Source organism: Malaclemys terrapin, chromosome 2, assembly GCF_027887155.1.
Source record: "Malaclemys terrapin pileata isolate rMalTer1 chromosome 2, rMalTer1.hap1, whole genome shotgun sequence".
Taxonomy (NCBI): Eukaryota; Metazoa; Chordata; order Testudines; family Emydidae; genus Malaclemys; species Malaclemys terrapin.
The window spans coordinates 111,254,225-111,267,648 of record NC_071506.1 but is presented as its reverse complement, the minus strand read 5'-3'; the positions used below and the strand labels follow the sequence as shown (position 1 = coordinate 111,267,648).

General features: G+C 38.6%; 1 protein-coding gene across 5 annotated transcripts; it reads right to left on the bottom strand.

Moving 5' to 3' along the window:
- Window positions 1–1,798: 1,798 nt before the first annotated feature.
- RBM24 (RNA binding motif protein 24) lies at window positions 1,799–13,424 on the bottom strand. 5 transcript variants are annotated; one of them, XR_008443821.1, is made up of 5 exons: window positions 12,929–13,424; window positions 11,819–11,942; window positions 10,082–10,136; window positions 9,638–9,752; window positions 3,843–3,931 (listed from the first exon to the last, which is right to left on the bottom strand). XR_008443821.1 is itself a non-coding variant. In XM_054018003.1 (4 exons), exons 1-4 carry the CDS (start codon window positions 13,094–13,096, stop codon window positions 3,598–3,600), a joined length of 681 nt encoding a protein of 226 aa, XP_053873978.1. In that variant the 5' UTR covers window positions 13,097–13,424; the 3' UTR covers window positions 1,799–3,597. The 5 variants fall into 5 exon arrangements, 4 of the variants coding, with proteins under 4 accessions (XP_053873978.1, XP_053873981.1, XP_053873980.1 ...); XM_054018003.1 differs by lacking the exon at window positions 9,638–9,752 and having other exon boundaries at window positions 1,799–3,931; XM_054018006.1 differs by lacking the exon at window positions 9,638–9,752 and having other exon boundaries at window positions 1,799–3,931; window positions 12,952–13,118.

The window sequence follows — 13,424 nt, the reverse complement described above, 5'->3', positions numbered from 1 at the left end:
AAAATGTAAGACTCCAGAACTGTACTGTTTAACTTATTGCTAGTTGTGTAGTTGTTGTCTCTCAACTAAATGCACAAATCTGTGTTAATGCAATGGTTTAGATCGCATAGTTTAAAAAAGAAAAGAAAAAAAAAACATTCTGAAGTTTAGGTCCCAATAGCAATGTTAACATGGTCATATTCCATATGTAGTGGGTCAGCAAATGTACACATTTTACAATATAAAAATATACTACACTAAGAAGAATAAAAAATGGGAGATAATGGTCCATGAAACACACCTGAGTTAACTTTGCTGTGGGAACCTTAATGTTTGTATTTCTTGACTCGGTTATTTTAGTTGTAGCACCAAAGTGATTTACATTTAAAAGGGTCTTCAACAACCACCTTTTCTCTACCCTTACATAACTCATGCAATGGCCTGTCACAAAGCAATCCCTGGAGTGCAGTGTGTCCCCTCTTCATATCTCACACAGGGGTTTGTATCACCTTAACAGCAGGGAAGAACAGAGGTAGGGCCTATGACTATGCAGCCTGCCCCTCCCCCCATCTTCCATGGTGGCCCAAGGAGCAGACCCAGTGCAGCAGCAGGGGAGGCTAGTGTGCCACTGGGCTTCAGGAAGTGCGACACTATGTTTTTCTTGCATTCTGGGAGGAATTGGTATTTCTGAGCCAATCCCATGTCTGAATTTAGACCATCATTTTCCCCTGTGGGCCTAACACATGTAGGAAAGAAGTAAGTGAGTTTAAACTAGGAATTTCTGACCCATTCTTCTACTGGGTGTTTATATATCCCCAAGGAAGAAGTAAAGGAGATTTTTCTCCCTGAGCCCATGGATCTCAGGTGATCCCACAGGAGGCAGTTCAGCACCACTCTCTCCTGCCCCTACTAGGCTACGAGCAGTTCACTGTTTGTTTAGAAGGGGAATTTGATGCTTGTGAACATGAGTGCAGTAGTCCTGGAGAATTAAGTCCTTTGTTCACCCAAGGTGAAATTTACCCCAGAGCAGCAGATCAGCACTACTGAAGTCTAACTCATGCCCGCAGGATAAGACCCCAACAGAGCACACACACACACACACCTTGTGTTGACCGGCTGTGTGGGAGCAACTTTCACCCACAGAACTGATGCAGCAGACATAGCAACAGAGGAAGCGTTCTCTATACCACTCCACTTAAGTAATCCAGTGTGCAGAGGAGACTACATCTAGGAGTAAGGGAGCAGGTCAGTCTCCATGCTCAAACTTTCATCTCTGTCATTTTTCATTACAATCTTAGCAATTAGCATCAATTATAGTACAGTAGTGATTTTCAGGACGTGGATAACTTGTTCAGTAAGCATTGGCTGAGGCTGCCATTCATTTCATATGAGGCTCCACTTAGTTGTTGGATGACAGCGGTTTTTGGTCATTAGCAAGGTGGGCTGATCATGAACAGATAGAAGAGCTCTGCCAGACAGCATGAACTAACGCTAACCACCGAACTCTCCAAAGCTTCTATTTGTAATGTTGGGAAATGTTAAAGCAAAAAAACACCAGCCCCCTCCCTCAAATGTTCTCTTGCACTAAATGTTTAATAACTTTCCATCCAACGAGTGTATTTTCTACCCTACATCATCTCTATTCTATGATTTGCTCAATATAATTTGACAGTGCTCCATTTACATTAGTCTGCAGCTCTGAAACCATTGTGACACCTGGTTCTCCCCACAGTCCAGGAATTTTACAAACAAGTCAAGGCTTCTAATTACAGTTAGAAGACATCCACTACTGGTTGAGCACAAACGTAAATAGACTGGATGCAACAATATTTTTTATTATATTTAATACAAGTGAATAGATTAGAAGATCTGAAATGTTATAAGGCAATATACATACTGAATAAATAGCACAGGAGTCATGTCTACATTATATAACACTGGCTAGTATTCAGAATACTTAAAATAAATCCAGTGACATTGGATAAAGTCCATAAAAATGCTATCCTGTCTTCCCTTGTATGAAATTGTTCAAGTATAAAAAAATCCAATACAGTGTAAAATATTAAATTCCAATTAGGTCAAGAATAAAAATTGCAAGTATTGCAGTTTCACAGGACAATGTAAAGCAGCATTCTCAAGCAAATGAAAAAATAGTCTACATACAGATGTGTGGAAAAAAAAAAAATCTGTACTAATGTATTTGAGAGGCCTACATGAAAAAAAATACTTAAGAGGGAAAAGCCTGGAACTAGCAATATTTAATGTAAAAACCTAAAAAGTGTTAATTTAAGAGTACCCTCATACAGTGCACGTACTGAATTTAAATAAATCCAAGTCAACATCTTTAATTGATTAGGTTAATATTTAATATGCTACATCTAAACCTGCTAAATAATTTATGCCATGAGATGAATACATAATTTTACAGTGTCACATCTAAAGTTGCTTTCTTTAGAGCGCAGCATAGTAAAACTTTCAAAATAAATATTTTTTTAAATAGCATTACAATTAAGGCACAGTATATATCACATACCATTAACCCTTGAAGAACTGCAATCTCAGTAACAAAAGTTGTCTCGTACTGTAGGTTCTCTAATAAATATTTTTAAATATTCTGAAATAGATACTAAAATTGTACAAAGTTTCAAAAAAGGAAAAAAAAGAAGTTCCCTTAAAACAGTTCTTAAAGGTTTAAATTCAGCAAGCTTCTTCCTGCCTTTATTCACAAACCATGAACAGATGCAATAAATAGAAAGAGAGGCTGTTGTAGTAAAGGGCTGATCCTATTTCAGAATCAGAATAGCTGACACGAGCAGTTAAAGTTTCCCAAAAGTGAAACAGGCTGGGGAGAGGGATTAGAAAGTGACAAGCTCATCAAACGAGCACAAGTGATGTGTTCTTTCCAGAACTGTCTGTGTTATTGATTGTCTCTACAGCTGTTGCGCCCATTAATTCCACATCACTTGCTCCATAGTTCCACTCATCCAGAGGACAGATAAGAAAATAACTTTGGTGCCTGTCCACCATTTTATCAACCGGCCATGTTCCTCAGATTGTTCGATGCCCCTTAATGAGATAGTGGGAAAATATTTTCCCACTAAAACAAGTTCTATAGGCCACAGTGAAAACTAGAAATGACAATCAGTGCTTTACACATTTTAAAAAAAAAAAATTAAACTTGATACAGGCTACATATTGCTCACTGATTTTTTTTCCCTGGTTCAACTTTTTCAAATAATATTTTCTCACTTGTAAAAGGCAGTATGCTTCCCTGATACTGTAAAAAATACACATTTACTTTTTATTTATTTTTTTTAATATAAAGTCCCATTGTTACTCCTACCATGGTTTCATGATAGTACATTATAGATTGTTTCTTCTCAATTGATACCTGAAACTGGTACTCCCACCCCACCCCTTCCCTAATAGCAACATTATTTGGATGCATGCTGTATGAAGACAGTGGAATAAAAAAAAAATCTTTAACTTTGCAGTAGCATAGCTTTTCTTAAAGCTGCTTAGTTAAATGTTAATTGTCCCTTATTAACTACTTATATTGGAAGGCTGGAAGAAAGGAAGAGAAAGAAAGAGATCCATCTTTCTTCAGAAGTCCATCTGCTATTGCATGCGGTCTGTTTGCAGCTGTTGTGGCTGGTATTGGCCAAAAGCTGCAGCAGCTGTCCCAGGTGCTGCTGCAGTGAGTGGTTGCTGGACTGCATAGCCATAACCCCCAGCAGTGACATATCCTGCAGCAGCTGGGGATGCTGCATACGGGTACTGGTCATAGGCAGCAGCGGCAGCAGCAGCTGCCGCAGCTGAGTATTGTGCATATGCCGCTCCAGTGTAATCAATGTAAGGTGTGGTGGAGGCAGCAGCTGCTGTAGGTTGGACATGTGGAATTACAACTCCTGGCTGCACAAAAGCCTGTGGATAGACATAATGAGCAGGTATCCTGTTGAAAGATGGAAGATAAAGTTAGAGGAAAACTTATGAATTTTAAGTGCTATTTCCATATTCAGAACTAAACCAAACTCAATTTAGTTGTTGTTATGAGCATAGGGTTGCCACAATAGCTAGATTTTATTTAATACACCAATGTATCATTTCAACAGCACAAAGAGATGCTTTGCTCAAAAACCCAGCATTAAGAGATGACTTAATAACATTAAACATAACACCATCCAGCAACACTAAACATGTTCACTTTAAAAGCTTTAGAAGGGCCAATATTTGGGATGTCAGCTTAAGACATCTGTAAAAAAACTAAAATTTGTTTATTCCAGATCCAAGCTTGGATTGTTTATTTTTAAAATAATTTGTACGTGATTTTGTTGCCCTAATTCTGACTAACCTCATTGACTATTAGTAAAATGCGTTGTTATGAATACAGGTTTTATTACAACAGCTATGCAATTTGACAGGGTAGTCTCTGTAAATCAGTTTGCCAGTAGTAGATAATGCAGCTAAACAGTTTTTTAGTTGGTCAGTTCTGTAGCCCATCACTCTCTCTCCCCCACCCCCACCAATCTTCTTGTAAAAAAAAAAAAAAAAAAATTGTATTGTGGCAACCCTACTTAGATTGCTATGCAGACTCAGCACACATTAATTTCTCTGCAACCTCAGTCACCCTTATTAAAAATTAAAAAAAACAAAAACAAAAAAACAAAAACAAAAAAAACCACAGGCGACAAAGGAGTTTAAAGTTCACAAGTGTGGTAAACACAGCACGAATCACACTTTCCAAACGAACTATAGTGCAGCTCACTCGGTCACAAGAGGCCATAGAGGAGAAGCTACATAGATGCTATTAAAATTAATAACAGTGATTCCTAAGTACATGTGCATCACACTTTTGTAAAGGTCATAAGGACACAAGGGTCAAACCTGTTTGACTATCAGGCCACTGATGTCCTGTTTTGTGCCAGCTTGTTTATTTCTATGCAAGACATACAGCATAGAGTTTTGGGAGATGGGGGTAGGATTAAATCTAAATAGATCTGGTGTTTAACAAAAGCAAAAAACAAGTTTATGGCTCATTAAATAACTGTTTGAACAAGTCAATAGATACACTTTCCCATTTCCTCCTCCAAATCAGAGAGCTTTGCTTCCTTAACTTACTAGCCCACGATTGAACTACTTTTGATACCAGTAGTAATCCTCTCACATCACACATCTGCATACAAATTAATCCCATCATTCCATTGTATCATGTAATATTAAAGACATGCTTTAGAGTAGAGTAATACCATGTTCATTATACACTTAATCCCCCAATCTTGCAATTGGATCCATGAGTAGACTGAAGTCAGTGGGGCTCTACGCAGCCACAAAGTCTGATTTTGCAGCTCCCAATGGAGGATCGGAGCCTTAGACTTTGCATGACAGTTAAAAATTTCCCTTTCCGGCTGAGTCTAAAGACAACTCCAGTCTTTTACTATTATATTTACATTGTAAACATAGCTAGAAAATTGCAGCACTACCATTTGTCCTCTTCCTCCAGCTTTAAGAGCCAGACAGTTTTTTTGAAAATAATAGTTTTACTTCCAGTTGTCAACAATTCAATTAAATGGGACACTGTCAACTAAATTCATCCCAAAATAAAAAAGCCAAAGCATTAAATCTGATTGGCTTTTTAAATTATAAAAACTTAAACATCCAACAGTCAGTTTAACATCCACATAGAAGTGAATGAGCAGCAGTAGTTATGACTTAAATATTACTTTAAACAGTGAGAAGATAGTAATACATACTACATTTCTAGATCTTTCTCTGTGCGAACAGAAATGACGTTACCGAGGATTTCTTAGAACACTTGTACAACTTCTTTTTAAAAACTAGACTGAAAGATACACATGCTCCCACTTAAACCCTTGTGACTTGTTTCCTTTAAGCCAAGAAACAAAACAGGTGGTGAATTACGAAACTATCCCTTTACACCAGCAGTTTAGTCTGCATTATACATGAACCCTGTGCAGGCCCCCCACCATCATGCCGTTTCAGATATGGTGATTGACAGTATAAGCTGCAGTGGGGCTATTTTTGATCCATCTGTCATGAGACAAGGGTTTCAAGCAGAGTAAAATGACTTTATAAGGCCAAAGTAAACGTCTATCTACTGCAAAGGCAAGCATGCATACATCTCAATGACACTGAAACACTGCTCTTTAATCTTTTGACCTCAGTTTCCCATTGTGCTGTGACACCTTAATAAAACACTCATTTTTATAAAAGAGTACTACTTTATAACAGACAATATTATATTGGGACAATATTTTAATTATACAACGGTCTTATGGCAAGGAATTTTTTTTTCCTTTTGTAGTAAAGCTACTGCCTTAAAGAAAGAAAAAAGGTAATGTTTAGCACCAAGTAATTTTGGTGCATACAAGTGCTCTTGCCATCAGATTTAAGATTTTCATTAACCTAAGCTGCAAGAATACTTTTGCAAAGTTAGAACATGAATTAGGTTTAATACTATAGTAGCTGTACAAGTAACATATTTGGCAGTTTACTGTAAGTGTTATGCATACAAAATACAACTGAAACAAAAAGGTAGCCTAGGCTGATCTGGAATAGTATTAATGGACAGAACAATTGTGATACCATTGAATTCTTGAACAAGTAGTTACTGGACTGTGCATGAGACCTGTTCCTTCTATTCTGGATCTTGCATTGCTTCATCTGTTCTTTGTAAGTACAATTAACTAGCAGATTTAATTCAAAGTTTAATATTGAACAGCCTTCTTATACCAGAAGAAGAGTTATGCACACTAAACAAACAAACAAAAAAATCAAGCATGTTTTGGGGGTTAAGTTTGTGCTCAATGCCTTATGCAGGATATTGAAAAATAGATACATTTGGTTTTCTTTGACCATGGCAGTTTCATACCACAACTGTTTCAAAATTATCAGCTGCCTGATGTTACACAGATCTTTTAATTATCATCTGAGGTCAGAACTCTTCCCTCCATCCCTTATAATCAATTATTAGGATTTTGTAAAACTTAGAGGTGACTTAGCAAGTGTTTGATATCAGCTAACCATTCGTTGGCCAGCTTGTCCTCTTGGGACTTAATTCGGCCGTCATTGAAGTTGGTGGGAACTTTTCCATTTACTTCAGGATCAGTCCTTAGACGAACAGGGAAAAAGATCTAATTATTCACATCCTACATCCACCTCTCCCTTCATGCATGTAATTTTCCACTGATGTTAAGTGGTAATTATGCATGCAAAGGAAAAGAAGCTACCTCAATGGAACAAAAAGATCTTTAAAAAAACCGCATTAATTCAAAACAACATTTGGTGTTTCAGTATACAGCTATACTTTTATGAGTCACAGTGGGATAAGTAACCCACACTGAACTCTTCAAGGTCCCTTCCTGACCTACATTTCTATGATTGTGGTCATATTCAGCATGCCAGGTCTCAACATATAGTAAATGAGATTCTGGATGTAAAGAGGGGGTGAGATCAGGAAATGTTACTTGGGTGAGAGAATTAATCGCTATAGCATAGAAAAAATAAACCAGAACTACAAGTATTTTATGAACAGGAACTAACGTTGCTTCTCTTAGCTAGAGTAAAGCCGGGGGGGTGGGGGGAGAGTGGGGGAGAGGAAGGGGGTACCGTACTCAGAACTAAGTATATTCTCCCACTAAATCTGATGTAATGTGATGCTGAAAGTAACTGCATTTTGTCTGAAAGGTAGAACTCTGACAGAGCACTGCTGACAAGAGCAAAGTAGAACCTCACTAATTTGCACTTTGCTAATTAATTCACATGTAGAAATGGCACTCTGCTAATTAATCCACACAAAAATGGCACTCTCTCCCCTTTTACTTGCAGAGCACAGTTCTGAGGTTCCATATTACTTAATTTTACATAGCATATGGAAGTACACTTACTAGTATTCACAGAAAAAAATTAAAACTCAAAGTATGTTTCAATGGAGCCCAGCTATCACCTCAAAATATTACTCTTTACAGAAAAATTCTGTCCTTTTTAGCAGACCCAAACATTAAAATGTCTGAAAAATGAGCCCTTACACAACCCAGCCTGTTCCCCTTTCTCATACAGTCATCACTCTCTATTACTCCACTCAGTTTTCACTGCTCTCCCCAGCCTTTATCCCCTAAAATATATGCATAGATCAAAATAAGAGTTTAGTGGGAGATTATTGGAAGTGCATCTCTTGAACATGAAGTTAGATTGTATAATCTCTTGTAACTGGCGGTAACAGAAAAGGTGCAGGGAACAAGGATAAAAATGAATACTGGATTCTGCCAGTTTAAAGCACATACCACCCCTCTTTGCAAAATATGCCTCTAATTCAGATTGATATACAGTGTGGTAGAACCAGAAAAGGCTGATGGATTGGAGAAGAGCATCCATTTTTATTAAGTCCCTTAAGCAGTAGATAGTCCCAGTTCCTCCTTTCTTGCTATGCTAGGCAAGTACTTCCTCTTTTCCTCACAGTTGCTCCCTTCTCATTCCACCAGCTCCTCTTTGTAACCCTGCTTTCATGCCCTTCTAGGTAACCCCTCCCTTAGTGTGAGCATCAGATTATCATCATATATTCTTTTCAGTTTCCCCACCATTTCTCCAAGAATATTAAGAGATACTTCCCTTCAACAAAGCAAGACATATCTGGGAATATTATAAGAAGCAATATATATGTCATAATTGAGCTTCAGATACATTTTCAAAACTAGTTTCCTGATTATTACCATGCTTCCCAGAAAACCACTAAACCACTCTACTGTGAGATAAGAAGTTGTATGTAACGTTTCTGGAAGACTGATTTCCCATCCCCACAACTTTTTCAAAAGGAAAACAATCAACTTCTAATGGAAAGCTAGCTTCAACTTTAACTATGGAGCAGCTACTGCCATTTCATAATACCAAGGTACAGTATCTTATATCTACACTTGTCAAGTAATTGAACAAAGTACATCCTTTGATGCATTCTCCTGCTTTGTTAGCTTATTTATTAAATTAGCAAAATTTATTATTTTGCAGTGACCTAGTCAGCGTGAATTAGTGAGGTGGTACAGGACAGAAAATTTAAGCAGACTTCACCTCCTAATTTTAAGTCTATAAAAAGCAAGTGTTAGAAGTACTTAGGAATAGTATACTTGTATTTTTTTTTTATTTTTTTTAATTAAAGGAAATGCACTACATATTGAAGTCTGATGGAGAAGTTAAAGACTGGAATTAGAAAGCCCAAGTGGAAGCACAATGTTAATCAAAAGAGCTCCATACCCCTTCATACCCCTCTCAAGGAACAAAACCAAGAACTATAAACATGCAAGCAGTATGTTGATTTTCTTTATTAAAAAAAAATCAAGATGTCACACAATTTAGCACTCAATATAAAATACGAATATGGTTAAAAAAAAAGTCACAGGCTACAGCTCGAAAGCAAGAAAAAAAAAAAAAAAAAAAAAGTCCCTTTGCTCCCCATGGCAAAGTCAACACTCCTCAACAACAAAAACAAAATTAAGAGACCCCCAAAAAACTTTCACTACAGCTCTTTCAATTAAATAAAAGCACACGGTTTAGCTATCAACACCACTTCATTTCTGTAAAAAATAATAAAAAAAAAAGCACACGGAGGTCTATTGACTATATGAAAAAACATACATGCATCGTTAATCACCATTTTAGCTTGTTTGTGTTTGAGTCTACTGGTTACAGTGTTTAATTCCAAACAGAACTATTCCACCTCTTATCATCATATCCTTCTGATCAGTTATCTTAACTGTAAACGATCCCTGTCAGATTAGAAAGAGATAAATAACATTGAGTCAAGCTGGGGGAAAAATAAATAAATGGGGGGCACAGCGATCTTGTATAAAGTCATACCACTTTCTTTTATCAGAGGTGATATGGGTCTGATTCCGCTTGGGTTGGGAGGGCTGCATACTTTGTATCACAACTCGACTCAGCTATGGTCTTTAGAGCATTACCAAAGAGAACATATTTACAAGGTATATGTTTTTAGGTCTGGAAATTTGAATGGCAGCATTATAAAGTCAGTGACAGTACTGTGAGAGGCCATCCAAGGTTATACTTTGTTTGTGGACCTGTTTTAGAGACTTACCCAAAAGGCCTCTGTATGAGAGCTGGATGAAGATGCTGAACACCAAAGGCAAAACCTACCAACAAAACACATCACATTCTCTATATGAGCATTCCATCAGCTGCTTAGTTATGCTATACACACACAGTAACCTTCACTAACAAGCACTAGTAAAGATGTTCAACAGAGCAAAGAACTACAGGTTACAGAATGAGTGTTTTAGATAATTTTTTTTTACAATTTAAACCAGAGGTACATGATTGTGACTCCTGCCAATTTTCAAAAAGACAACTTATTTGGCAACAACTAGGAGAATTTCACCGAACTGTTATTTAAAAGCAAATGTTTTCTAGCAGCAGAGTCTAGTCCTTAACTCTAAAGCCTAAGAATTATAAATTGGATTGTAACTGGATGAATATATGTGTTTCTACAGACTTAACTGGGAGCCATGCATGCAAACATAAGGGTAGAATTACTCATACTGTAATAAGCAACAGAGGGTCCTGTGGCACCTTTGAGGCTAACAGAAGTACTGGGAGCATAAGCTTTTGTGGGTAAGAACCTCACTTCTTCAGATGCAAGAAAAAGACTGGAATTAGAAAGCCCAAGTGGAAGCACAATGTTAATCAAAAGAGCTCCACACCCCTTCATACCCCTCTCAAGGAACAAAACCAAGAACTATAAACATGAAAGCAATATGTTGATTTTCTTTATTAAAAAAGAAAATCAAGATGTCACACAATTTAGCACTCAATATAAAATACGAATATGGTTAAAAAAAAAAGTCACAGGCTTTCCTCTTGCATCTGAAGAAGTGAGGTTCTTACCCATGAAAGCTTATGCTCCCAGTACTTCTGTTAGCCTCAAAAGGTGCCACAGGACCCTCTGTTGCTTTTTTACAGATTCAGACTAACACGGCTACCCCTCTGATACTTCATACTGTAATATACACTGACTTCTTACTTCCTGAAATATTCATATTGGGCCTGATTGCAAGCCCCTTAGTCATGTGAGTAGACCCATTAACTTCAGTTGGAATACTCAGGTGACTAAGTTCTCACATAGGTGACTAAGTACCCACCAATGTGAGTATTTAGTCACGTGAGTATTTCCACTGAAGTTAATGGGTCTACTCATGTGACTAACAGCCCACCAACATCAGTAAGGGGTTTAAAGTGTGAACATTAACGCACTACTATATTCCCATTTATTTTGCTGTGAAGCTGTGGTATTGAACAGGGCATGAAATCAGTGAGTGAGTTTTGGATCAGATCTGGCCTTATGATAAATCCATTCCTTTTTTCATTCAGTGCAATAGATTCCATGTGTTTTAGAAGTTCCCATTAAGAGACCGACTGTGTTAATAAGACTGGGCACATATAGAAGTTCCTGTATCCTAGCAATAATCTTTTACCTCAATTATACTGTAAATTGTGTTTGTCATTTCATTCATAATATAGGGTCCAACAAAATGGAAATTTTGTATGGAGGAAATTTCTCAAAGGGGACATGTATTCCTCTATGTACAGTACACATGCACACCTTTAGTTTTTATGAAAGCATTCTTCAGATAGCCAAAAAATTATGGATTACATACAACATTAAAACACAAACACACACACTATACTCCACGGAAAGTGGTGGCATTGCCTGAGAGAGCCTTTTTTTAATTTTAACTCAAACTGAAGTTTTGTTCTTCTCAGAAACTTTGTTGAAGGTCAGGGGAGGAAGAAAAAGAGAGAAAGATACTTTCCTCACCTGGTTGCATTATCCTTGGTTTTGCTCCCAGGTATGCCAGGTTCACATTGGCCTTCCTGCCATCAATGATAGGATTGGGATCTTTGCAAGCCCTTTCAGCAGCTGCTCTATCAGCCATGGTGACCTTAACAATATACAATGCTATGAATTAAACCACTTTTGCCATTGAAAAAGAAGCAGAATTCACCTTTTCACTAAGACAACCAGCTTCCCCTCCACAAAAAAGGACAGTATGAAAAATATGAAACTTCATCTCCCTAGATGTTTTTGGTCAAAACTAATGGGCTTGCTTGAATAATTAAGATAAATCGGGTTTGTTTACATGAAAAGACTGGGGAACTTTAACACGAATTAACGAAAGGCCCGAGAAGTTAAAATGCATTAGTTAAAGCACGTTAAATCCCTTCGTGGATGCTCTCATTCAGAAATAAAGGGACCTTAGTTCTTTAGCTTAAAACTCATTGAAGTACAAAAAATACCCTTCCTTTGTTCTGTGCTTAATTGGTAAACAGACACTGAAATCAGGTTGTTTTAAGCTTCTAGTTTGCTGCAGTACAATATTAGGGGTGTGTACATGTATAGGAGCCCCGTGTACTACCACAGATAAAACTTTTAAGTCATATCGGTAAACAACGAGCTAGCCTAATTTGTTGCCAGAAATCTGCACTAACTTTTCACGTGCAAACCACGATCCAAATCCCCTCCATCAGGGATTCTCCATCCTTTCCCCCTCCCTCAAAAAAATTAAATAACTCCTCAAAACACAGTACCCTTTCCCCCCAATCAAACAAACCCTTTATCTAGGGATGCCCTCTGGATCTACGGTGCAGCAGCCTGCTGGCCTTTGCCTCACAAGAAGTTTCTTTCCCGATTCAGGCGCTTATCCGGCTCCACCTGTCTTCCCACCCCCACAGGCGATACAATGCTGGCTTCTCAGCTTGTTTTAGTTTCCCCAGAAAGCGGTCGGATCCCTCCCGCCCACAAAGCGGACCAAAGCTAAAAACGATCCAAAGTAGCCCCGGTGCCACCCAGCAGCAAGTTTCCACCCGCTGGTTGCAGGAGCAGCAGTGGCAAAAACGACCCCCCCGAAGAAACATCCCCAGGACTTACAAATCCGTATCCCCGGGACTTGCCGGTCTGCCTGTCGGTGATGACCACGGCTTCCTCGATCTCCCCGAACACCTCGAAGTACTTGCGCAGGCTGGAGTCGGTGGTATGATAAGGCAGGCCCCCGACAAAGATCTTGGTGTAAGTGGTGTCCTTCTGGGTCGTGTGCATCTTCCGCGTCGTTCGCTGGCCCTGCCAGCCGAACAGCCCTAGGCAAACAAACGGGGAGAGTAGTGTGCGCCTGGGTGCGTTTACACGTGGTAGGAGGGGGTCTTATTCCGGAGTCAAATCCCTTTTGCAACTACACTGCGTTGCCCTTTGCAAACCAATCCGCCGCTGCCTCCTCCTCCTCCTACTTTCAGGGAGGGAGCCCCGCAACCTCCAGCAGTTTTGAGGTAGATGTTAGACAAGGAGGATGGAGCGCGTCCAGTCTAGCGGAGGCAGCAGCAGCTACTGGAGAGAAATGCAGGGCCCGGACCCTAACAACAGAGTGGCTTTT

Bases quoted from the DNA above. Each gene is read 5' to 3' on its own strand.
- RBM24 (XM_054018003.1), bottom strand. From the start codon at position 13,096: ATGCACACGACCCAGAAGGACACCACTTACACCAAGATCTTTGTCGGG. The intron at 11,943-12,928 runs GTAAGTCCTGGG...TATATTGTTAAG, and splicing joins AGTCCCGGGGATACGGATTT to GTCACCATGGCTGATAGAGC. The intron at 3,932-10,081 runs GTAAGTCTCTAA...ATCTTTCAACAG, and splicing joins CTCATACAGAGGCCTTTTGG to GATACCTGCTCATTATGTCT.